Below are 25,356 nucleotides of genomic sequence, written 5' to 3'. Positions count from 1 at the left end.
ATATACTTAATTCTTATTCCAAGGGCCTTTCAGTGGCTTTCCAAGCACAGGGTAACTAAGTGCAAACTCTATTGTGCTATTTTCATTCTTTACTTCTTTGCTGACTATGCACCTCCTCGATTCCACACATCCTCATTTGTTTGTTTTTTTTGACCAGTTCACAAACCTCAGCATAAAACTCCATGCCCCTACCTAATCAATAGGAAAGAAATGGGTAAAAATAAGTCATTCTTTTTTTTAACTAAGAGAAAGAGAGTTGTATATGTATAAGCACGTGTGTGTATTTCCAATATTCTTTGATAAACAGGACATTTCAGTAAAAGTAGGCACTTTTATCTTAATTATTTTTATACCACAGAAACAGTGACCAAATGAGACTATGGTTCACCTTTGCTCTAAGTCAGCTTTTAAATTAAGTGCATTTTAAAAGGCCAGGCTGTGAAATGGGCATGCTTATGTTGTTGGACAAACACTGGTTTGATTGACTCAGAAAGCAGTTTTGCTTTTTCTAACATTAGGCTTTGAATGCTCATGCTTGCAGCTCAATATCTGTACTGCTCAGGGTTGATATTAAGAAAATATCCGTGGGCGCCTGGGTGGCTCAGTCGTTAAGCGTCTACCTTCAGCTCAGGTCATGATCCCAGGGTCCTGGGATCGAGGCCCACATCGGGCTTCCTGCTCGGCAGGAAGCCTGCTTCTCCCTCTCCCACTCCCCCCTGCTTGTGTTCCTGCTCTTGCTATCTCTCTCTCTCTGTCAAATAAATAAATAAAATCTTAAAAAAAAAAAAAAAAGAAAATATCCTTTAACACACAGGGTTTCCAGCCATTAGGAAATGATTAAGTAAAAGTGGACACAGCTTCTTGATGAATGATCATTCATTAAAATAAATTCTTGAAGGGCTTGTAATAATATAAAAAAATAACAGAAAATAAAATAGTGATACTCAGAAAAACAAAGAGAAAGGCACAATATATTTTAGATTAAATTATAATCACAGCTGTTAAAAATAATTATAGAGGCAATGATTGAAAGGAAGTGTTATCAAATGTTAACAACAGTGGTCTTTAGAGAATAAGATTATGGGGTGACTGACTCTTATTTCTTCTTTCATTTCCAAATTTTCTCTAATGAGCAGGAGTTGTTGTTTTTTTTTTTAACATTTCTTTTTAAGGTGAAATTTTAAAACCAGAGGAGAGGAAAGAGAAGGAAGTAGAGGGGAAAAAAGGAGCAGGAAGGACCTTGAGCAAGGAAAGTTTTGTGGGCCAGGGAGGAGGAACTGTGGAGAGAGCTGCAGAGCAGGAATGAGAAGGTAAACCTCTGCCCTCGCTTTGACCCAGCTGAGATGGGTCGTTCCCAGCCACCCTGAAAATGACTAAATGTCTTCACATGTGAGGTGAGCGCAGCACCCCAGCTTCTGCACTGAGCCTCCGCTTTCCCCCTGATGACTCCCAGATCACGTACTGCCACGAAAGCCTTGAAGAGAACCTTGAATGATGCAACAAACTACAGCCCAAGGTGGAAGAGAAGTTCAAAGTCAGAAGACCCGAACAAGAACCTCAGTCAGTCCCCAGCTGTCATCTGGGAGTCCGGTTGTCAACAGTGGTATCTATTACTATAATAAATATGGATATATAGAATATTATTTACCATATAACGTGGAAATGTATGTGTCAATACATATTAATCATTGTACAGAATACCAATGCCCTTCTTATTCCATTTTTAAATTCTTTAATGCAAGCCTGGCTGCATGAACCTGGTGGGGTAGTGGCAAGTAGCACAACCTTAGAGAGAATTCAAATCCAGATTATTTGATTCGTCTATGTGACTTTTACCTTTTAAAATAAAACAATCCATCTAGCATAGACAAGATGACTCAGGTGTTTTGGAAAATGTATAGGCTTTCTCCAACCCAAGACACGGACACCAAGGTTCCCAGGTGTACAGAGAAACAAATTATACCGCTCCCCCATCTCTTTCTGGATGCTTCCCTCTTGCCAACCAGCGAGCACAGAAGGCCCGTGTGTGTGGTCAGCTCAGTGCCCTGGAGTCCGCGGGCAGCCTCTGGTACTTTCTTAAAGTCCTTCCCACAGGCCAAATCATTTACCCAACTCCCACTGCTTACACTGCTTTTGCCAAGGCGGAGACCTGTGAGAAAGACGGAGAGTGTCCCAGTTGAAGAATTTACAATACGCACACACATTACAAATAGCGGTCTGAACCCTGAAGCCTCTTACTCCTTAGCCTTTAGTAGACTTTTCCCGAAAATATAAAAATACTAACAGACGAACAGCCAGCCTCCCTGTCCCATCCCCATCCACAGCCCAGTGGGCCTTGGGCAGCTGGATGGCTTCAGGAGTTTTACTCCATGAAGCCAGTTCGACAGGACCCATCATCAGGAAAGGTGGTCAAAACCTCTGAGCGGGCCACTGGGTGCTGTGGGGTTGGGCTTCTGAGTGTGGCTGAGAACACCACGGAGAGGCCCCTAGGTCCCTCTGCACCACCCTCCCTGCATCAGACCTCTTTCCTCTCTTGGCTGAGCTCTGATGTGCTACCCGCGAGCATCCTCCAGCAGATGCAAAAACGAGAGACCAGCAGCATCTTGTCAGCGATAAGGATGCAGGCTTTCGTTCTGGAGTCGAATTCTTAGTGAGTGGGTTATGTGGCCTTGAACAGGGCACTTTTTTTTGTATCCTCCTCTGACACTGAAGGGGATAGCACCTACCCTTTAGCACTGTCATGAGGATTAACTAGTGTGATGAATATAACACGCCTAGTACACAGCCTGGTAGGAGAGGGATGCTCAGGACGGAAGCACGAGGAGATGGAACAAGAGTTACAGGGACCAGCACAGCTCCTGGACACTCATGACCCAAAGTCATTTCTTATCTGCTGTAAGGAAATGTATTTAAGGGTATCTCATGAGAAATCTTGCATGTCTTGAGGACTCTGACACTTTGAACTTCTCAAGACTATACTTTTATTTTAGTTAGGAATTATCTTCAGTAGATGCTAACAATTCATGCATTTCCATTAGAAAGCCTGGGTAGGGGCGCCTGGGTGGCTCAGGTGGTTAAGCGTCTGCCTTTGGCTCAGGCCATGATCCCAGGGTCCTGGGATCAAGCCCCGCATTGGGCTCCCTGCTCAGCACGGGAGTCTGCTTCTCCCTCTCCCGCTGCCCCTCCCCCTGCTCATGCTTTCTCTTTATCTCTCAAATAAATAAATACAATCTTAAAAAAAAAAAAGAAAAGAAAAGAAAGGCTGGGTAATTTAGAAATTTCTCTAAAAAAAAGCCTGTTAGCACATAATCAACTATGACATGGGTGACATGGGCTTGGTATTATTTTGGCTTCAGGAGATTCTATAATTTTTCTTTATGTTTTTTCATTAGATTAACATACAAATGAACATGCAACCATGTCAAGAATAACTTCTTCTCATGTGCGGGATAAGAGACTTTGAATTTCGCTCAGGGACCATAGGATTTCAAATCCAGAGGACTCATGCATCAGGAAGGCCAACTCACCAGCGTGAGCCTTGAGTATATGTGTTTTCAGCCGGCTGTTATAGGAGGACTTGAAGGAGCAGAGTTTGCACCGGAATGGTTTATGGTGTCCATGGTGGGTTTGCATATGGCGATCCAAGCTTGATGGAAAAGAAAAATAAAGGAGAGAGAAAAACGACAGGATTAACAATTACATACATTTTTCTCCCTGCCCTTTTCCAGCAATCCCACGAAGCTGTTCAAAGTCATTTTGTTACTTCCCAAGGATGGTGCTTACCCAAACCAAAAACAACAACAAAAATGACAAGAGTGGTCATGCCTACTCGAAAGGGAAGGGAGGCTCAAGGAAGGAAAAGATCGAGAGCCTTTTTGGATTGAGAGACATGGCAATGGGAACAGGTCATAGTAGACTCTCATTTTCCCTTCCCTAGAAGCACGTATAATCGGAAGAGGGCATCCAAAGAGAAAAGATGAAATACCAGGGAATGCAAGTTTTCTGCCAAGTTGGTGAGGAGTGCCTATCAAATAGTCCCTTAACTTATTCCTCCCCACCAAAAAAAGGCATTAGAGAAATTTTGCATTTAAAAAGGGCTTTCTTTTTAAATCTCAATTCTGCATTTGTGGTGAACACTCAGGAGGGGAAGGGAAGTTTCAAAGTAGTTGAGCTCCTTGCAATGGGCTGTCACGTCTCTGTCTTTGTAAATACGGAGGCAACGTACAGGTATGTTTCAAAGAAGTCATGTGATCCAAAGGCCACTCATCCCTTCTGATAAACACCACAATGTTTGCTGTACCTCAGTCTTCCAGAGCAACTTATAAAGAAGTTATTTAATTACGGTGAGCTCCCAGTATTTCATAATAATTACTAGTCTAAAAAAATAATAAATCTCCCCAACAAGGTGTGGGAAGGAGTTCTAATTTGTACCGGTACCCCAGAGAACTAGATTCCATTCTAAATGACTCATCTGGGAATGGTTGCTGCTTACCATTTAAACATATAATGTTCTCCTGAGCTCCAAAGCAGCACTTTCGGTCGCCTCCGGACATTTCCCTCTGGGTGTCCTTTAGCTTTCTTAAACTCAACTCAACTCAGCCCTAAACAAAACCATTGGTTTTCTCCCCTCGAAAAAAGACGCTTTTCCTCATCTCCTTGCTTCTACAAAGGACACCACCATTGTCAGTCAACCAGATCGAACAGCTAGGTGTCATTTGTCCTCTACTTTGTTTCTCATCCCTCAGCCCCTACATTAAAGTCAGTTTTTCCAAATCATGAAGATCCTGCTTCCTTTAACCGTTCCCAAAGTTCCATCCTAACTCCCTGGATCACCTACTATTATTGCTTCCTAATTGGTTTCTCCCATCTTTTTTTTCAACTCAAGAGCATGAGCTATGGCGTCAGGCAGCCTGGGTTCAAATCCCAGCTATTGCTTATAAACCGCGTGGCCTGGGCAAGTTACATAAACCTCCTCAATTTTCTAATCCACAAAATGGAGACGGTAGTGGGCGCGCACCTCATAAGGTTGACTTAAGGATAAAATGAAATAATACTTGAAGGTACTTTGCGCACTGCGTGACACATAGTACGTCTTAATAAACGTCAGCAATTATGATGACTACTCATTCCAGAGTCTTCCTTTAGCCAGTAATGTAAATTACAAAGTCTTAATTCCGCGTTCAAAGACTCCAAATACAGTCTCTACTCAAGTCTTTGAACTTTATCTTCCACTATTCTTTTACATTATAACTTAAAGATTAGTCAGACTGGACCCACCAGCTGGGCCCCCACGAGCCTCATGCTCCGTTCCACAGGCTTCTGCTCTCATCCCTTCCACCATGTTGTACGTCCTGTCCAAACTATTCAAGTCCTGTCTTCTGACTTTAAGACCTGACTCAAATGCTCCCTACTCCGTAAAACCTTCCCAATTCTTCCACAGCGGAAGAAGTAACATTTCCCTTCTTTGAAACTTCATAGCATTTTACTGATAAATTTTTGGGGAAAGATAAAGTGCCTTATTTTGCCTCATTTGTGTGCTTGCTTTGTTTATAACTCCCCTAGCCCCTAAACTCCCTTAGCTCACAGACCATGGCCTCTTCATCTTTATATCCAAATCATGATACCCCCCACCAAGTCCCCAGCACACTGCCTAGCCCAGGGAGTATCCATTTATTCACAGGGGTCTGTTGAGACTCTACTGGGTGTCAGAAAGCAGGATAGATGCTGGAGAATGAATACTTCTTAAACTGACGAGAACGACACAAGCTTTACATCAGTGCACGCATCTGACGACAAAGACGAGACATCAGGCTCTGTGGCACTCAGGGTTTGTAACCCATCCTACCCACTGGAAGAGCATTGCCTCCTCCTGCATTTCAACAACTAACTAGCACTTTGTCTTTTTAAGAAGCAACCAGCCCAACATTTATTTTCAATCATCCTAAAAATAAACAGCCTGTCAGTCTTACAATCAGTCACCTCCATCCAAGACGGTGGCACACGTTATCGGTCACGTATCTCTCTCAGATAGTTCAAAGAGAAAGGCAGCAGAAGGTCGTTTCTTCTCAGAACCACCCCCCTTCCCATCACCCCCCAAAGCCGGTCACAATACTCCAAATCTACAACTCCAAAGCTGTGATGGCCTCAGGCAGCTTCTTCACCTCAACCTCCCTGTACTTCAAGCACCTCTTGGCATCAGTAACTTCCTTACTTTTCAAGGTATTTTTTTCAAAAAAAATCTCAAGCAATGATTCTTTGGTCACATGACGGAAGAGTCCTAATTTTACCTCCTCAGGCCCCTCAATTTCCCAAATTCCCATTACTTCCTCGAATGCCGATGAGGTTCTGGATGGACGTTTGACAGATACACCAGTAAATTCATCTACTTTCTAGTCTTTTGTAAATCATAGCAATGCCTCCAAAATAGGCACTTTTCGAAAAGGCCCGTATTTGCCAAGTCTAATGTTAAGCAATCTCGTGCTCTTGACCCCCTTTGACAGACGGGGGGACTGAGGCCCAAGGTAACCTAAGCAGCTAAGCAGCAGGTGCAAACCCTGAGCGGGGCTCTCGGACTCCTCCGCGCCTCCGCTGCTCCAGCTTCGCTGCTTCCACCACGACACCTCCCTCCCTCCCGACCACTAGCTGCGAGCACGCGGCAGCACTTACTTGTGCCTGAAAGCAGAAACAAAGGAGCAATACTGGCAGCCGTACTTGTCCTCGCGGGTAAACATGGCCAGGGCCAGATGGCTCCTCTCATGAGAACGCAGCCCCTGCATGGACATCAGGACTCTGTCACATTGACTACAATGGTATCCCCCCGGCCGGGTTTCATCCTCCAACATTCCATCAAGCAAGCAGTGTTCACCATCCACCCGGTCCACCAGGGCGCCACTGGCATCTTTGGCTGCTTCCAGTCCATCCAGGAACAAGTGGGAAGGGTCTTCAGCCTCCTGCTAAGAGAACCACACACACACACATGCCCCACCAACAAAATAAATATCCATCATCATCGTCTCCAGCTCTCCTCCTCTCCCTTCATTCTCCCAAACTCATCAGCATCTCCTGTTCAAGCTTCCTCCCCTGCCTCTCGGGCTCCCCCTAGAGGGAGGGCAAACCCGCCTGCCATTCGTCAGGCAGTGCTGGTGTTTTGAGGGCATGTCCGGGCTCAGGCTGCTACTGCCCGGGAAACACGAGAGAGGGGCTTTCCCACTGTGAAGACCGTTCACTCACTTGGCTCCCATCTTAGAAAGCACATTCACACTGCCATCCCACCTGAGCTGACATAAAGCAGGGTTAGGGTTATGGCTCAGAGAAAAGAAAGGAAGGAAGGAAGGAAGGAAGGAAGAAAGAAAGAAAAAAAAAAAAAGCGGAGAAGTTTGGGCACCTAGGAGCCATGGGCCATCCTTGGGAAATGAAGGAACGGGAAGGACCCTGCCCTTCGCCACCCAGGCTCCTCCCCACCCTGCATGTGGTGACTTCACCCATCATTCGGGAGGCTGCCGTATGATCGACTGAAAAATTTAAGAAGCAGCCTGGGCTTAAGACACCCGTGTTTGGAGGTGACTCCTTGGGTTACTGATTACACACGAAGAGCTGCCCCGTTTCCCTTGAGCGATTCCAGGAAACAAGCCTGGGACACACCACGGGGGCGTGGAAGGGGCCGACCGGCGCTGCCCCTGGGGGCCCCTGTGCTGCTGAGAGCCAGAGGGGCTTCAGTCTTAGTGAAGGAAAGCAGAGACTTTACGTCCATGTTACATGGGCACAACAGGACACCAGATCGAGAAGGGCCGATGACAAAAACGTATTCACGTAGCTAGAGACAAAGAGCTGAGCCCTGAACTAAGTTCTCTGCCCAAAAATCAGAGCTTAGCCATATCCTGGAAGGCAGGGATGGTGGCTCGGTCACTGAAACTGCGGCTGCTGAGGGGATTCCGATGTTCATGTTCAAAACAGGTGGCCCAACAGAAGTCAGGGGCAGGAGGGAAGGCACTGGTCAGCGACATACGGGGGAAAAGGGGACGAAAGAGCCAAATCAGGTCAAGGGGTTCTTGGGGCCCTACTGTGACCGGGAGGCTTGTAGTGTTAGATTTCACGTGTCTTACGCTCCTCAGAGGACCCAGGCTAAGAAGTAAAAGATTCTCCTGGGCTCTCTGCAGCGTCAGCCAGATGAGAACAGTTAAGAAGTCAGGCAGCGGGAGGAGCAGAAGAAGATGATGGGAGCAGGACCCACTTGATTCCTCTCAAGAGCTCGGGCAACTTGGAAGAGCAAACACCTAATGGCACTAAATGCAGAACAGAAGGGCGACCCAAAGCCTCCTGTACCGAGAGGCCCGGATCTTCCGTTTCCACCAAACTATCCGCGTGGAAGGGAACCAGATCGAAACGCGACCAGGTCGAGACACGAAAGATGAGAAGAGGGTCCAACCTGCAAAAAAATCAAAACAAGCCAGACCGATCCAAGCACAGCTCAGGAATGCCCACATTCTGGGACGCCCTTTCCTGAGCTGCTTTGAGCAACGGGGGTTAATCAGTAACTCGAATGGCTCACACACAAGAATGCTCATCCAGACCTCCCCCCTCCCCGGTCCTCACCTTCACGGCGGCGGACACCGCCGGGACGCTGCCGTACTGGACGTGCTTTCGGAGGTGGTTGCAGATGGCTCGGAGCGTCGGGTGCACTTCCACACAGAATTTACACTTGTAGCCCACCACCTTCCTCTCCTTGATCTTTGGCACCTCTTCTAAGTGACCAAAAGGCTGGTAAAATACAGTGGTAGCCATCAGTACTCCGAGCCCTCCCTCGCACGCCGGCATTTACGCTCGTAGCTTACTAACAGATTTTATTTCAAGGCGGATTAGCAGGTTAAAACCAAGGGAGAGCTATGTGAGTATTTTTACAGAACGAATTCGTCAGAGCCGTGGCACGCTGCCTACTAGGCAAAAGTCTCCGGAACCCAAATGTGTTACGACTTGTGAGGAGAGAAGATTTCTGTGGAGAAGCCTCATCGTCACGGCCACCGGGTCGTGTGTGGTTTTCAAACCAACGTCAACTACGCAGGTGAAACGTTGCATAGCTACGCCATTAGTGAACGTCTTGACCAAAAAAATTAAAAAAAAAAAAAATTAAAAAATTAAAAAAAAAAATAACCTACTCCTGGAGATGTTAAGGTTCACGTAGCAGACACTGCAGACCAGAACCACGGCTGAGAGGTGCCGGTGACACCGAGAGACGGCCCACAGCTGCTTTAGAAAGAGAGCGAGCGTTGTCGTGTAACTAGGCCTTGGATAAGGCTACTTGGCAGAAGGAGATCCAGAGAAACCACCACCCCGGCCCTCCCCTGGGGAGCCCTGGGAGGAGCGGGAGGGAGGGGAGCGGGGCCGTGGGGGAGGGGGAGCAGAGACCGGGGGATAATCAAGCTCGAAATGTTTAATTGACTTATTGAGCTCTCTGGCAAGCTAAGTCACTAGGAAGCCTGTAGCAGTTTGGCTGGCAACGAAGAAGTGCGTGTGGGCACCAGTGATGAGAGGCCTCCTGGGGGAAGGGAAATCAAAACATATCCTTACCCTCTCTTGTTTGAAATCTGCAAAAGCACCATCTGCATATTTCTGCTTGCTCAAAAGCTGTTTCCTCCTCTCCTGACGTTTGGCACGCTTCTGGAATTCCTCATTGTGAATGTTCAAGTGTGAGGTCAGCTCCGCCGTGCTTTGCAGTTTGCTATCACAGTGCTTACACTGGTAGGCGGGGTTCGGCAAGCGGGGGCCGCCGCCCAGGATGACGAAGTCCCGCTTCAGGTCCCGGCTGTGGTGGTCAGTGTAGTGCATGCACAGCAGCTCGGCCGTGCTGAAGGACAGCTTGAAGCACTTGATGCAGCGGAATGGGAGCCACTCCATCTCCGGGGCTTCGCTTCCCTCCACCTCGGCGGCTTTCTCGAAGCTGCCTCTCTCCTCCTCTTCCATCAGCACTGGCTTCTCGTGCTCGTCCGCGTAGACGGCCGTGAAGTAGCCGCCCAGCTTGCTGGCGTGCTGCTTCTTCGGGAACACCCCCGGGTGGCGCTTCATGTAGTGGGACACGATGCCCTTCTTGCTGAAGGACTGGAAGGAGCAGAGCGAGCACTTCTTCTTCTCGACGGCCCGCCGGAGCTCCTCGCTGAGCTGCGGGGAGTCGTCCTTGGGCGGGGACGGGATGATCACCTTGTTGGGCTTGTCGCTGATGGTCCGGGAGGCGGCCAGGCAGTGCGTGTAGTACGCGTCGATGTCGTGGCGCTTCTGGTAGTGCGCCGCCAGCCCTTTGCGGATGGGGTTGGTGTAGGCGCACAGGGCGCACTTGAAGAGGTTGTTCTTGCCCTCCGGCTGGGCGCGCACGTTGTTGTGCTTGATGCGGTAGTGCCTGGCGATGCCCTTCCGCGTGGAGCAGAAGTACTTGCACAGCTGGCACCGGAATACCGTGTGGGAGACCAGGTGCGCGGCAGAGAAGTGAGACGTGGACACGGGCTCCTCTCCCACCTCCTCCTCGGTAACGGAGACCTGGGAGGGGCTCCCGTCGGTGGCCATCTCGGGCTCGAGGGAGACCGGCAGCTTCGGGGGCGACGGGGAAAAGACATCGAATTCGGGCTGATTGTGGTACTTCTCGTAGTGGATCTTGAGCTTCTCCAGCGTGCCGTGCGTGTACGGACACAGTTTGCAACGGTAGGCGCCGTAGCCTTGCTTGAAGATCCTGCTCGTCTCCTCCACGTCGTTCTGCGCTATGTCGGCCGACTGCTCCACGTCGTGCACAAAGTCCTCGGCGGTCACCTTGATGGCCGGGTGTCGCTTCTGGTAGTGGGTCAGGACGCCGTGGATGCGGGTGTTGATGTACGGGCAATGCCGGCATTTGTAGACGGCGCCTGGGTTAATGTCGATGTCCTGGGCGAAGTCGGCCGCCTTCACCTTCATGCCGGGGTGCTTCTTCCCGTAGTGCGTAAGAAGGCCGTGCAGGTTGTTATACTCAGACTGGCACACGGTGCACTGGTACGGGGTGGACGATATGGCCGGGTTGGCCGAAGCCAGCTGGATGCTTTTCTCTGGGGAAAGCCTCGCGTCGTCCGGGCACTCGGCGTCCTGCTCGGGGAGTGGCGGGGGCAAACTGTTTTCACAGTTCACGGGACCCACCAGCTCTTCGGCGGAGGGGGGGAGGGGATTCTCAATGGCATCTTTCTCCTTGATGATATCCAGCAGCACCGACTCATCACCGTTCATGGCCCAGGGGTGGAAGGCCTGGTAGTGATTGGTGATGTCCCAGATGGACACGGCTTCAAAGACACAGTCTCTGCATCTGTATGTCTTCGCTTCCGCGGGCATCGTCAGAGAGGGAGGGGACGGGTCTGGCCCAGCCCAGAGTTTGGTAGCCATGTAAGTGTAGTCGACGTAATGCTCCGGATGCCTCCTTTGGTAATGCAGGAGCAGACCGTTGGGCTCTGTGTGGGAGTAGATGCACCACTCGCAGTGGTAGCCAGCTTCTATCAAGCCATCGAGAAATGCCCACCGCATGATGGACGTGACTGTGGCCTTCAGGGCAGGGTGGTCTTTCTTGATATGCTTCCTCAGTGCATAGAAGTAGGGGGAGGTATACGAGCACTGCCTACACTTGAGCGCTCGCAGTTTAGCTTTGTCCCGCTCCACGCTGGAGGGGGCGACGAGCACACAGCCGGCAGGCTTCTTCTGGTTCCGGTCACAGAGGCTTCGGATGGTGGCCGTGTGCTGCCGGATCACATCTGCATTGGCCTTGAAGTCTCGGTGCTTCTTCTGATAGTGAATGAGGACACCTTTGACCGTCCGGTTCCCATAATCACAGTGCTGGCAAAAGAACATCTCATTCTCCACAGGAGGGCCGTCTCGCTCAGAGCTGCCACGGTTCAGCTGTTGCATGGGGGCGGGTGGCCGAGGGGAGCCTTGGGGCCCCTCGGACCCTCTCATCATTGCAGCTGTGGGAGGAGCCTGTCTGATATATTTGGCAGTGACCTTTATTTCTGGGTGTCTTTTCTGGTAGTGGACAAGCACTCCCACAACTGACCGATTGCTGTAGGAACAGTGTTTGCAGTAGTAAAGCTCAGTACTGAGGTCTGGTGGCGGGGGTTGTGGGGGGGGTGGGGAACCCATGTTGGACATTTTGGGAGACATTGGAGCACCCACCTCAAATGATAATTGAGAAAGGGCAGAGCCCCTGTCCACAGACACCATTCGCATGGTTTTCTGGATCCTAAAGTAGGAAGCCTTTTCTTCCGGGTGTTTCTTCTGATAATGAACCAAGACAGAATGCATGTTGGGGCTTGCGAACGAGCAAACGTCACAATCGTAAACGACAACAGTGTTAACTGAGGGGTCCTTCTGATTTTCACATTCTGGAGTAAAGGTCTTTGAAGGAGTGTTTTTATTAAACGTAGCTGGCAGACCGCCCCCGCGACCCACGGGAGTGGAAGTCGCCATGCTCTTGGGGGCCGAATTCAGAATCTCCCTCAGTGTCTGGGATTCCGTATTCAGCCCTTCCTGCTGCTCCACGACATAGCTGGAAAATATCATCGCGTTGTTAATCTTGACCGTGGGATGCATTCTTTGGTAATGTGGCATCAGGCTTCGGACGTTCGGGCTCGTGTAGGAACAAAACCGACACCGGTAGATCAGGTCCGAATGGTCAAAGTTGAGTACGTTCATGGCTTCTGGGTGGTGTTCGCCGTAATGCTGCTGCAGGTCTTCAAAGTTGGTGTAGTCAATGTAGCATTCCAGGCACCTGTACACGGCACTGTGATCGTTGGGGTCCAAGATGTACCTAAAGCTGAACTTGATGTACGGGTGCATCCGCTGGTAGTGGGTGCTGACACTCCGGGCAGATTTGTTATTAAAGTCACAGTGTTTGCAATAGTAAAGCCTTCCGGAGTCACCAAAGTCTGTGTTCTCGTTATTGTGCTCAGTTCCATAGATGGGAGTCTGGGTGTTCAGCAGAGCGGTACTGGAAACCTGGTGATCTTTCAGGTTTGTCGAGGAGCCGTAATAGTCCTCTTCGTCTTCAGAAAGGGTGAGCTCAATCTCAGCCCCGTTGGTGGCGTTGTAGTCGTGGGCGACGCTTCTGAAGCTGGGCTCCTTCTGGGGCTCCCCGGCATCTCTCGCCCAAATCTGTTGGGCCGAGAAGGACGTGGACACCTCCATGACCGGCTCCGTCGGCTCTTCCTCCCTGTCCAACTCAACCTCTATCTCCACTTCGTTGTCTTCCTCTTCCTCCTCGTCGTCCTCCACGTTGATCACCGCGTCCTCCTGCTGTTTTGTTTGGTTGATTTTGCTCTGCAGGTTGCTTGCTATCTCGTCGATCCTCGTTCTCTTCTTCACGGGCGATAAATCGAGGGGAAAGTCGTTAGCGAGCTTCCTGGAGGCCTTGGCTACAAAATTGTTCTTGGAGGACAACCCAAGAATTGAGGTCTGACTTTTCTTCACAGTGTTGCTGGAAGAGGGGTGGCTGTCTGTCTCACTCTCCAATGGCAGGCTTGAGGGCTGCCCCTCGAATTTTGGCAAGTTGTCGCAGAACGAGTGTTTGTGCTGCTGATGGACCCGTAGCCCTTTCAGAGTCGTGGTGGAGTAATTACACATGGTGCATTTGTAAGGGTGCAGGGGCGGGGCTTGCACGGGCGGCGGGGGCTGCTGTGTCGGCGGGGGCTGGGGCTGCGGCTGGGGTGGCACCTGGTGGGGGGGCTGTAGCTGCGGCGGCTGAGACGGAGGCGGCGGGGGCGGCGGCGGGGGCGGCGGCGGCGGGGGCTGTTGCTGCTGCAAGGGATCCAGCAGGACTCCTGACTTTCTGCCATTGATGCTTGAGCTCTCGTAAGACACGACCCCTTCGGTCAGTGGAGAAGCGAGGCTTTCGCTCTGGGAATTCACAGCATCCCAATCTGACGCCGTACCCGTGTGACACTGTTTGTGAGCCCCAAGCTTTAACGAGCTCTTGCAGGTAAACGGACATTCGTCACATTTGTAGACGGCGGTCTTTCCGGACAAGTGGATGTTTTCTATGTGGCGGGAGATGCTACGTCGATGCATAGTGAGGAAAGGACAAAAGGGGCACTGGAACCTATTCATGAACCTTCTAAACGGAATGCCCTTGGTCTCCAGCAACTTGTTGCCGTCCGAGCCCATCAGCTGCTCTGCAGACAAGCCCGATGTCTGGTGATCCATAGCATTCAAGCCATTCTCGCTGTCTAGCTCATTCAGCTCTTCATCAGAACTGGAGTCATTCAGCATGCTGTTAGTCTCCAGGTCAGCAGAGGAATTGGTCATGTCAGCCATTCCATAACGCGATCTCTCCGCCAAGTTAACGAGGCCAGAGTTGTGAGGGGACTTCGGCTTCATCTGAGGGTAAGACACGGGTGGAAACTTGGAAGCAGATGAAGAATTGGGTCTCATGATGGAGTTACTGATGGAGCCCCGGAAGTTGGAGACATTAGCGCTGGGCAGCTCCCGGCTTGCAGCATTCATGGACAGATAGGTGGAATTGGAAGTGGGGCTGGGGGCGTTTTTGTTCTGCACGTCAGGGAGGTTAGTCCCTTCTTGCTGCTGTCGGAGGCTGGAAAGGATCTTGACCATGCTTCGATGCTTCTTCATCATGTGGTCACACCAGCGTTCTCGGCGGGGGGTCTGGTAGCTGCACCACTCACAGCAAAAGTTGCCTCGAGACTTGGTCAAAGGCTTGACCATGGACTCTAGGATGCTGCGCTCCACGACCTCTGCTGGCAGTTCCTTGCAGGGGTCCTGCAGGGACACAGGTGGCACCACGGGGTCTGGTATCGGAGCAGGGGCAGGGAGGGGAGCAGTGGTCTCCTTCAAATTGTTTTTGTGATACATCTTCTGATGCTTAATTATTCTCGCCCTCCTAGGTGACTTGTATGTGCAAAACTGGCAAGAGAAGACCTTTCCAAATCCCTCGTGCATCATGATATTATAATTTAAGGATCCTGGAACAGGGGGGCCCGCCGAACTCCCTTCAGCTTGAGCTCCGTGGACCTTCCTTGTGTGTTCGATGAGGAGGTTTTTTGACCTGAAGTAGCGTACGCAGAACTTGCATTGAAAAAACTTGTTTGTTGGTTTGGGATTAGGGGCAATATGCTGACCGTAATATCCTGGACTGTGGCCATAGTAGCTTCCGGTCCCCAATGCAGTTGCATTTTGACCTAAAGAAAAAGCATGAGGTAAGTGAGAACAGAAAAGCAAACAAAAGAGAATTAAGAAATTCCATCACGCAAATCAATTTTTCTTTTCAATTATTCTTCATTAATAAACATCACATTCAAAAGTCCTAACGTCTCAAGATGAGGCCCTGAAGAGTATTAATGAAGCATTCATGAACGTACACATATCGCTTCTCACAGATGAAGACGCAGCATTCAGCTTTAGGAACGATACTCACCTCATCTCCACTAATGTGCCCTACAGCTATAAAAAAATGCGTTTCACACACTGCGACATTCATCCCAGAATTCTGCAAGATACTGTCCCGTTCTCCAAATTGAAAGGAAACTAAGAGACATAAGGAAGCCGAAAGGACAATAACGTAGGACACTCAAGAAGAGAGACATGACGCCCAAACCGCAAAGATGGCTCGCAGAGAGCAAGAAACTCTGAAGAAGCCACACACACCAAGGCCCACAGCTACAGGCTAAAACTAGAGGAGAGTGATAGGACGTATCAGATACGCCAAGAATCGGTGAAGATTTACCTGATAAATCCTCTGCGATCGCAAATTCGTCCTTTATAGAAGAATACTCCACCTCTGTCTGATTACTGGCATTCATGGACCCGGATCGTGGCTCATTAGCATTGTCTTCAGCAACATCAGTTGGCTGCAGAAATGCCGTGTGGACATCCTGAATGTGCGCCTTGAGGTCTTCGTAAGATGGGGCTCTGAAGTCACAGCCATCACACTGCAGCACCTCCATGATCTGGGCCTACCTTCTCACATTAGGAACCTGTGACAGAAGTCAGAACACACCGTCTGAAGAACTGCCCTGGCTGCACATCCCAAGTCGACAGGGCTACAAGTCCATTAACAGAAAAATGTCTAGTATCGGCAGATTTCTCTCACTGAACTTTGCCAGTTGGAACACCGGCCAGAGAAACGCAACCAGACATACTAGGGATAGTGTCCTTGAGTTCCTAACTTCAAAGAAGGGGGGGGGGCCCAGATAAACATTTTCCAGTTTGATATAAATACATCTCCAAATGCCACTGGTCAAGGAGACCCATAACAGTTCAAAAGTTTTAGTAGTTTCTGAGTTTCTTGACTGAATTTAAATTTTTTGTTAAGTCGATATTGACTTTGATTCTGGCTTGGACCCAATTTTTTTTTTTTTTTTTAACTAGAACCTTCTCAGAAGTAAAGAGGATGTCTGTACAGAAAAAAGGACAAATTTCAATCATCATTAGCGGTTTTAATATGAGAACTTTGATGTTTCATCCCCAAATGGTGAAATAGTACTGAATCTTGCACTGGTGGTAGAGAGAGCTTTTATTTTGCCTTTTATTATTCTAATATCTTAACTGATATTGGGGTACGCTTCTTTCCTCCTTTCCCCAAACAGTTTAGTTGTGTGTGTGTGTGTGCGCGCGCGTGCGTGCATGTGTGTATGTGTTTCATAAGCTAAATGGTTATTTTGCTTTTTACTACCTACCAATTATAACCTAACAGCTTCTCCAATCTAATTAGGTCATAAACTATTTCTCACGAGATTCTCCAACCACCAACTTCAGATGACAATCCGGTTTCTAGTTTAAAGTTGCACCTTGGTACCTTGGTTTACATTAAGATAACAGACACAGTTTTGAAGAGGGGCTTCTAAGTTGTGACTCTCTCTTTTCCTACGTCTCTCCTTCACAAACGTGAAGTGTATACTTGCCTGCCAAGAGCCATAAACCTGGGGTAAAAGCAAAACTTGCCCAGGTACCTTCACTCTGTTCTTCACTAGGTGATTGAGAGACACAGATAGCTTCCCACTAACTCAATGGAGAGGCTCACCATTAAGCCGTTAAGAATGTATTAGAAGGTGTAGTCTGTCCCATCGCAATACACATCTTGAGTTGAGATACCCGGTTATTATCTTAATCAGTGAGTTACTTCATTGAGCTCACCACAAACTCTACTGAGTCACTGTAATCTAGAACCAGATGTCCAAGAACTAAAGCTGAAGCCAAATCTCTCTATACTTTCATTGTACAGCAACTTTCAATACTTTTTATGGCAAAGGGTAAATTGTTTCTGCAGGAGGAACAAAGTCGAGTAATATGTCAAATGTAGAGAAAGGAGCCATTGCGGGCGGATTTTCTATGAAAGAATGCTGCTGCTGATAGCCTGCTAAAATAACTTCTGGCAAGTCCAGCTCTGGACAGACTGAGCTTGCAGAGTGAGACACAGATATGTACCTCCTCTTCTTTCACCCAGCAATTTATCCTTTTCCAATAAACACTGAACTGTGCACCAGAGTCTTTTCAGCTAACGAAGTCTCAATATTCGAGATACACAAGCTTTTATGCCTAAGCACCAACCCAAATTGTGTGGAAGAGGTTGCTATCAGCTCTGGATCAAATTACAGCAGTCACCGAGGCCCCACCCCACTTCTCCTTTCGCACAGTCCATTAGACCTGAAAACAAATTTTTCCATGGTGCAGACGACTCCTGCATTTAGAACACTTCACAGAAAAAAGCAGATCATCCAGTGTGCACTCCCCATCCCCCAAGCCTAGCCCTTTCATCTCAGCCAAACAAGCCACAGCTCTGCTGAATGTGTTTATCACACTTTCAAGAGATAGGAGCCCCTGCGTCACTGAAGCTCTAAGACTCACTAAGCTGCCCTAGTCCTCTGAGCTTTAGGAGCAGCCATTTTAGCTCGGAGCTTCTCTTCCGTGCACAACATGGCTTCTCTGGGATTCTGCTAGGCTGACAATCAGAAATGAGCAGTAGAAGAACAGGCTGGGCTCCTCCTATGCTCTTCTCCTCAACAAAGAATGAACTGTTTTCATTGCTTTCCGAAAAGCAGCACCTTTCTCCTCCTTAAATGTCATTCACCAAGATCTCCGAAGGTTCTTTTATCCCATGATTGATAAGCCTGTTCGTTAGTCCCAGCAGAGCTAACTGGTTATTGCAGGACGATCCTGGACCAGACCCTGTTCTACAGCAGGATTTGGGGGTGGGCTGGGGGGACCTCCAGAATGCCTTGGCTTCTTGGGAGTCGTCCTTCCACACACAGAAGACATACCATCCGACTCTGCTTGCCAGATTCCAAAGTCTAATGACCTTTGTTAATCACCAGCCAGTCTGTCTGCATGAGCAGACCCTGCCAACAGACACACCCTTCAACACAAAGGCTGTAGCTATTCCTTTTAAAAGAGGTTCTCTGAAAGCTCCATTGTGTAGCCCGAGAGGAAAACAAAATCTCTTCCCTTCAAAACTTCAAGCCTTTAGAAATAATGCAACAAAAGGCTTTCTGCTGTGTGTCTTTTGGAAATTTTGAGCCTGGTTTGCACAACATCAACAAAAATTATGGTTCTGCACAAGGAAAGCAGGGCACCTTCAGCATTAAGTCATCCACCCAGACATGAAATTCATCTCTCTATGCAGTTCTCTAATATCTTGGTGTCTTCGGAAGCTGTTATCAAGGATTCGAACTTCGCTGGATGCAAACACAAACCAACAGTCTCCTTGTTCTGCTACAAAGGAGATTAAAGGGTCATGAGATCAGAAAAAAAAAAAAACCAAACCCCACTGATTTGGAAAAAGAAGAGATGATGAAAGTGATTTCCTAATGGGTTCTAGCTTTAATGTTGTTGCAGTCTCTACCTCAAAAATAGCTCAGAGCCTTAGAAGAGGTTAATCTCCAGGCTGCTGAGAGAACCAGCGTCAGGTACAGCTGAATGGCCTTCAATTTGATGTCGGCACCAAGCACGTAAAGGAGGACAGAGCCTCCTTGGAAAGCCATTTTGCCTTTGTGTACACATTTCTCCTGAAGACGCTGACAGAAGAGGAAAACAAATTTCCAGCATGGCCTAAACAATCAAAGAAACAGAAACTCAATGTGTTTATGAGACCGAGGACGCGCACACGTGGAAGAAGTAAGAGCGGGAGGAGAAGAAAGGAATGGGGGAGGACAGGAGACAAAGAAAGCCGGACTGGAGGATGACCCATCCATCAACCAGAGTAGGTTTTCACAGCAGATGGTAATCCTCTGAGAAACTCACAACGAGGAAAAAGAGGAGAAAGAAGCTCTGCATATCTGACTGCTTCATCCACCCAGAGAGAGCAGCAACACTCAAAGACTCAGCTAGACACTGATCTGCTCCAAAATTATGATTTAAGGCTAAAAGCCTTGATCTTATATCTACTTACTTCATTTAAAAATACTGTCATAATGAGATTTGCAATACCTCCGCCCCCTTTCCCCCCACTGACCCAATCAGCAAAATCAAAAGCAGAAGAGGAAGCTTTAGAACTAACTAAAAAGAAATGCTATTTCAGAAGGTCATCGGGTGAGTCTACAAATCAAACAATCACCCCCATCTCCTACCACCCCTCCCCCAGGCAGTATTCCCAGGGCCCTCAAGGTCAAATAGGCATCAAGGACTAGACTCTAAACACCACCCACGAGGAGACCTGCTCCGTGAATATGGATTCTTCTCTAAAGCCCTAGTGCCGAACGTGGTCAGTCCTCCTAACACGCACGAAACCCCAAGACGATTCGAAGTATTCACTGCTCTTCAGTACCACTTATTACCCGTTGCTGGTGTGTTCCGTTTCCATTTCTAGTTTGGGGATTTCCAAAGGTGGGGTTTTGATGAGAAACCCTAAATCCAATTCTCCACATCTGACAAGCTCTTGAAGACATAGTCAAAGACAAGCCAGAGAGATCTTGCTCAAGATCTGGAATATACACAGGCGAAAGGGGAGAGGGAGATGATGGACACAGGCTGCTCTCTCGTTTACACCACCTGCACACCCACTTTCTGTGCTCAGGATCCCAGGGAGCATGATGCCGCAGTGAAGGTGAAAGGGGGCGATGTGCAGCGTCATGGCATGTCCTTCTCCCGCTCACAGCCCAGACGTACCTGGAGAGGGGGAGGCACCCTTGATGGTTCACAGTGTTCTCACCACCTGGCCACCATCAACCCTCGCCCAGGGCAGCTTGGCGAGCACGGTTCTCCAGGCTTGCATAAACATGGTCTTCAAGTCAAAGTCCCAACTGTCTCCAGGAAGTGCCCGAATTAAAACATACAGGCCTTGCCTAGATCGAACCTGTTCTCTGACTGAAGGACTGCAGACCAGAAATAAAGCCGGGAAGTGCCACAGCCACGGGGATTCAGCGGCAACTAATTATAACCTTCAAAGCCTTTGAGAAATAGAACCAGAAACACCATAAGGTGCTTTTCCTCTGTCCACTCCAGAAACCTAGTTTCATTTATAAGACACCGAGCTCCCCAGTTCTCCTGAATCACAATTCTAATAAAAGGTTTTAGTTAGCACCTGTTGTTTGTGCTTTTCTTACTTTCCAGTGAATGGAAAAACCAATTATCCAAGGACTGGTAGTGGAATGCATCAACTCTGGAATAGTTCAGCTAGAAAAACAGAAACATCAGGAACCTGCAGATCAGTCTACGAATGTATTTGCAGATCGGAAAGAGCCGAGAGGGTGAGGTCAAAGAGCTATGGGGCATGTTAGGAGGTTAGCACTTCTAACCCTAAGCCCCAGCACTGCCATTGGGAGGAAAGAAGAATTTTCATGCCAAGGATGAAAAATGGGGGAAAAACAACTAACTCAGCCACTTGGGGATGTGGGTTGCTACTCTGACAGCAAGGGGTGTTCTATGTCACTACTTATCACTTATCCTTGTCACGGTCAAAGTGGCAGTTCTAGTAATTTAAAAATCATTTAAAGCATCTTTCCAAACAGGACTGGACTGAGAAGAAACTGAGGTGAAACTTCCTTTCAGGAACAGGAACAGTATTTGCAGGATCAAGGTGATAAATGCAAACGAAGACTATCACTCTCTCTCTCTCTCTATGAAATAATTAATTTTACTGATTTCATTTGACCTCAGGTATGAGCATGTGCATTCCAAATTTGACAGGGACTCTGTCTATCAGAGCAGAATCAGCCCCTTCTGAACAAGCACAAATGATTTATGTACTCCTCCCATGTTTAGTTAAAAAAAAATAAAATAAGCCAGCAAAATAAACCAGCAAAGAACTCCTGACAACAAGCTATCTCCATCGAGCCCACAACATTCAGTACCACTATAGATCCTGGCTCGCCATGTGGTGTCTTCAAATGTCCTATCAAATGTTTATACTGTTTGCTACATGATCTAAGCAGTTCTGTGTACTCTTGGCAATTCACCACACTAATGAAAGGTTTAACATATCAGGGAGGATAAATAATTAAGGAATTCAGAAGGGAGACACAGCTGTTCTTCAAAACCAAATTTTCAGAAGAGAAAGGATTAATTTGCAATCACATATGTAACCCCCAATATGAGACTAGATTTAAATACTAGCAGAGAAATACCAGGAGACCCCGAGTCCTGCCAATGTGCATCACCTCTGTTCTATGTGGTCAGCCTGGTCCATCTGTGGACCTTGCACATCAGCACAAGTCTGAAGCAGGCAATCTACAGATTAATAACCCACTCGCTTTCTGGCCAAAGATGGTCCTTTTCAGGTTATCTCTTGTTTCAGCTTTGTTCTGCATCAAGTTTTCAAGTGTTACAGGGCATGTTGAGTGGTATTTCATAACAGATGCCTTTGGGATCATCATTAAAATGAGATGAGCATCCAGGGATATAATCTAAGTGACTAAAAAAACTGTCAGATATGTAAATAAGAAGCAGTTCTGGCTGAGTGACCTGTTATGAAAGCAGGTAGTGAGTGTCTAACACAGAAAGAGATAGTACATACCTTCTGGAGAATTCATGCATTCCTTTGCAATGATATAAGGCTAATTGAGGCCAACAAGCCAATCGGCAGCCTGCCAGCTCTCCTATCCTTAGAAAAGGAAGCGTGTGATTTGAACAAGGAGATAAAAGAGGAGAGAAGGGACTAGAAAAGAAAGGGAGGAAGCAGGGTGGTATCTCAGTAGCTTTAGACTTCATTGTCTGGAAAGGGGAACCTGCAGTTGGCTAGATAAGTCTAATTCTGAGAAGCGTCCTGACAATATTCTCCTTGAGAAATAAAACAAACCAAGACGCCTCCTCACACTAAAATGCTCAAAACGCAACCGTGACAAATGAGATCCCAGCTCATCTTGTTCTTTCAAATGACGGAAAGGCATTCTTGGTGTTGAGTGAATTCTCTGAAATGTCATGGGCCCATGAGGAAGTTCCATGGAAACTTTGAAGCCATTCTTGCCCTAGCATTGAGACCAAGAAATTAACTTATTTCTCTCCTGGAGGGCCAATCCGCACCCAAACGGCAGAGACAGAAAATCACGGTGTTCCTTTAGAGACTCTTCAGAATGCTGGCTGGGTTTCTACAGACTCTTTCACACTACAAGAACCCTCATTATAAAAATTGTAAAATTAAAGGGAAGTTGCAGATACGCCGCTGGGTCTTCATTACAGAACTGATTGAGACGCAGAGTAAGCAGAAGTTACCAGTGAAACTCATCTTTCACATCACGAAAGACCAACTCATGCATCGAGTAGTACCTCCTCTGTGGGTCTGAAAGCCCGACTGACCTCAGGCGTTGGGCATGTCTTCGCGGCCATAACTGTTCCTGGTGCAGGTCTGGCCAAACACACAAAGTCTAAATTCCACAGTTTCAGTGAATGGATCCAGAAACCATCTTAACAATTTACCTTGTTCTCTATGACCACTCAGAAAAAAACAAAACAAAACCAAAAACGGTGTATGGCTGTTGACTTGTGGAGAGGATAAGAAAGTTTTGCTATGAGAACTCTTTTATTTAGGGGAAAAGCCCACAAAAATCCCAATCTAATCCCTCAGACATTTGCACATTGCCTTCTGTACACGGTTCGCTCAGAAAATTCAGGCAAGTCACTTCCTTTGGATGAGAATTATCCCAAGTTTGCCCGTATCAGTGGCGCACAAGGGCCAGATCCAAATGCTGTGATGACCTCTCCAGCCTCATTTCTTCTATCTGACAAAACTGACTACGCAAGCCTGGCACTTGGGTCTGTCTTTCTCCAGACCCTGGTTCCTGATTTAACTACCCTGTCAGGATGAAAGCCCTCAGCAGACTCCTTTCTAGAAAGGTAAACAATGGCTGGGCTGTGTGGATCATGAACACTTTCAGATCCTTCTGCCCAAGGAGACTGTGGGCTGTTTTTTGTTTGTTTGTTTGTTTTTCTTTTCTCCTCTGGCCTCCACCTATAGCAGAAGCTATCAGAGGCTGGCCTTCCTCCTTATTAAGCTAACCACCTGGCCCATTCATATCCATTGGTTGTTCCAACAAACTAATAGAATCTTATAATAGGGAAAACACAGTATATATTTATGTATGGAACTGGCAAATACCCAAGAATTAGGAATTAAAAAAAAAATGACAGGCAAGGAATTTCTTTTCTCTTGCAATCTCCAATCTACGTTCAGCAAGTTTACTCCTAAAAATCACTGCACCCCAAGAACTTCTACACAGAAAGTTAAGACATTTGTTTGCCAACCCAAGAGTAGAGCTTATCACCATGTGAAAACACTAGAATGCTTCTATACTCCGCCAAGCCCCATATTCCGTAAACCCTTAATGATAAATCTCATTTTTGCCCAACAAATTTAGTTTTTTCAGTTTATTTACTATTGGGTTGCTCTAAAAAAAAAGAAAGAAAGAAAGAAAAGAAAAGAAAAAGAAAAAATGACAAGGATACAGAAATGCCTATCCAGCAAGTGAAAGAATGTTTCCAGCAGATGTGACGACTCTGCCTGTCCCATTCACCTTGAGCAAGTCTTTCAAAGCCTTTACTGGGACATTTTGCTAAATGAAGACATTAGATTATGATAGTCAACCTTTTTATACAAAAAGGGAGTGTTTTACAAGTTTTCCTTCTCATCTCTGAAAGACTTTTTTTCTGACTTAATTCACTCCTTTACTTTTATTACTATTCAGAGACAAATAAATGTGCAGTTTTATATGGCTGATGCCTCATCATTGAAGTCTGGGCTCAAAGGTTCTAACCTCTAAGAGGCATTCCCTGACAACTCCATCTAACATTTGCTGACCCCCTTGACTCCCCTGAAATCGAGCCCCCTCTCCACAACCTTGACCACACTCACCTTCTCTCTACCACATTCCGCTGCTTTATTTCCTTCACTGTTGACATGATGCCTATTTGTGGTCTGTCTTCCTCTAAAACATAAGCATTCTGGGAGCAAGTCCATGCCTATCTACTCAAATTGGTATCTTCAGCACTGGGGACAGTTCACATAATGGGTTCAGCAAATGTGTTGAATGAATGAATGAGTCAGAGCTTCTGAAGATTCCAATCAAACATAAAAAGAGTGGTCATGAGAATTAGATTCTTCTTCTAACCCTATGTTAGCATAGAGCAGTGGTGGTCCCAACCAGGAGCAATTTTGCCCACCCCTCCACCACCCCACTCCACCACCACCACCACCCCACTCCACCACCACCACCATCACCACCACCAAAAAAACCCAGGTTAGGGATATTTGGGAGTTTCTGAAGACATTTTCGGTTCTCACAACCAGAGACTGGGGTGCTACTGGCACCTAATGGGTAGAGGCCAAGGATGTGGCTGAACATTCCACAAAGCACTGGACAGTCCCCACAACTGTGGACAGAATGATCTGGTCCAAAATGTCAATGGCGCAGAGGCTGGAAACCTTTTCACAAGTGGTCGGTCTGTGGGTTATTTTCAGTCTCCGTATATAACCCACCTGCCTTTTTAGTCCTTGCATGGGGTCCTGGCCAGGGAATCTCTGACCTAGATGATCAGCAAATTCTCTCTCAACTCAAAGATTTTATGATTCTATAATTCTAAATGACCTAGTCTTCAGGTCATAGATCACGAGTCTTTAGTTTTATTTTTCTGATTTGGGTATTTTACTAAAAATTTTTCAAGGAAAAAATGTAAGATTAAGGTGAGTGACTGGTCCATCTTTCTTTAGTGACAAGGCCCTTGCACTGCTGATGGTCCCAGGCATGGGCTTTGAGGGTAAGGGGCCAATGTCATTAAAAATGGTCAAGTTCTACACTTAACATGTGGCCTCCAACTAAAATTTCTGAGGAAAACATCATGCACATATTCTCCTCTTCAATATGTAAAACTATCTTCTTTCAAAGTGGTGGGGTCCCAGGCTACTCAAAATCACTCTTCAGAGGACAA

General features: G+C 47.4%; 1 protein-coding gene across 10 annotated transcripts in view; it reads right to left on the bottom strand.

Annotated features, from left to right (window-relative positions):
- Nucleotides 1–25,356, bottom strand: part of ZNF462 (zinc finger protein 462) — a 132,394-nt gene that overhangs the window by 63,625 nt on the left and 43,413 nt on the right. For 7 of the 10 annotated variants that reach the window (XR_004917067.2, XR_013443789.1, XR_013443790.1 and 4 more), the window contains 5 exons: nucleotides 15,731–15,980; nucleotides 9,565–15,185; nucleotides 8,593–8,757; nucleotides 6,667–6,953; nucleotides 3,528–3,646 (listed from right to left, as the gene is read on the bottom strand). Coding sequence is in view for 7 of the 10 variants with exons in the window: in XM_036091404.2 (XP_035947297.2) it covers nucleotides 3,528–3,646; nucleotides 6,667–6,953; nucleotides 8,593–8,757; nucleotides 9,565–15,185; nucleotides 15,731–15,950 (6,412 nt within the window). In the remaining 3 variants the exon portion in view is untranslated. The remainder of the gene's footprint in view (nucleotides 1–3,527; nucleotides 3,647–6,666; nucleotides 6,954–8,592; nucleotides 8,758–9,564; nucleotides 15,186–15,730; nucleotides 15,981–25,356) is intronic. The other 3 variants (XM_036091407.2, XM_036091408.2, XM_036091413.2) reach the window with 3 other exon arrangements.

This window comes from Halichoerus grypus, chromosome 14 (assembly GCF_964656455.1).
Source record: "Halichoerus grypus chromosome 14, mHalGry1.hap1.1, whole genome shotgun sequence".
Taxonomy (NCBI): Eukaryota; Metazoa; Chordata; class Mammalia; order Carnivora; family Phocidae; genus Halichoerus; species Halichoerus grypus.
The sequence above is the reverse complement of the archived record's forward strand: the minus strand, read 5'-3'. Positions and strand labels throughout refer to the sequence as shown.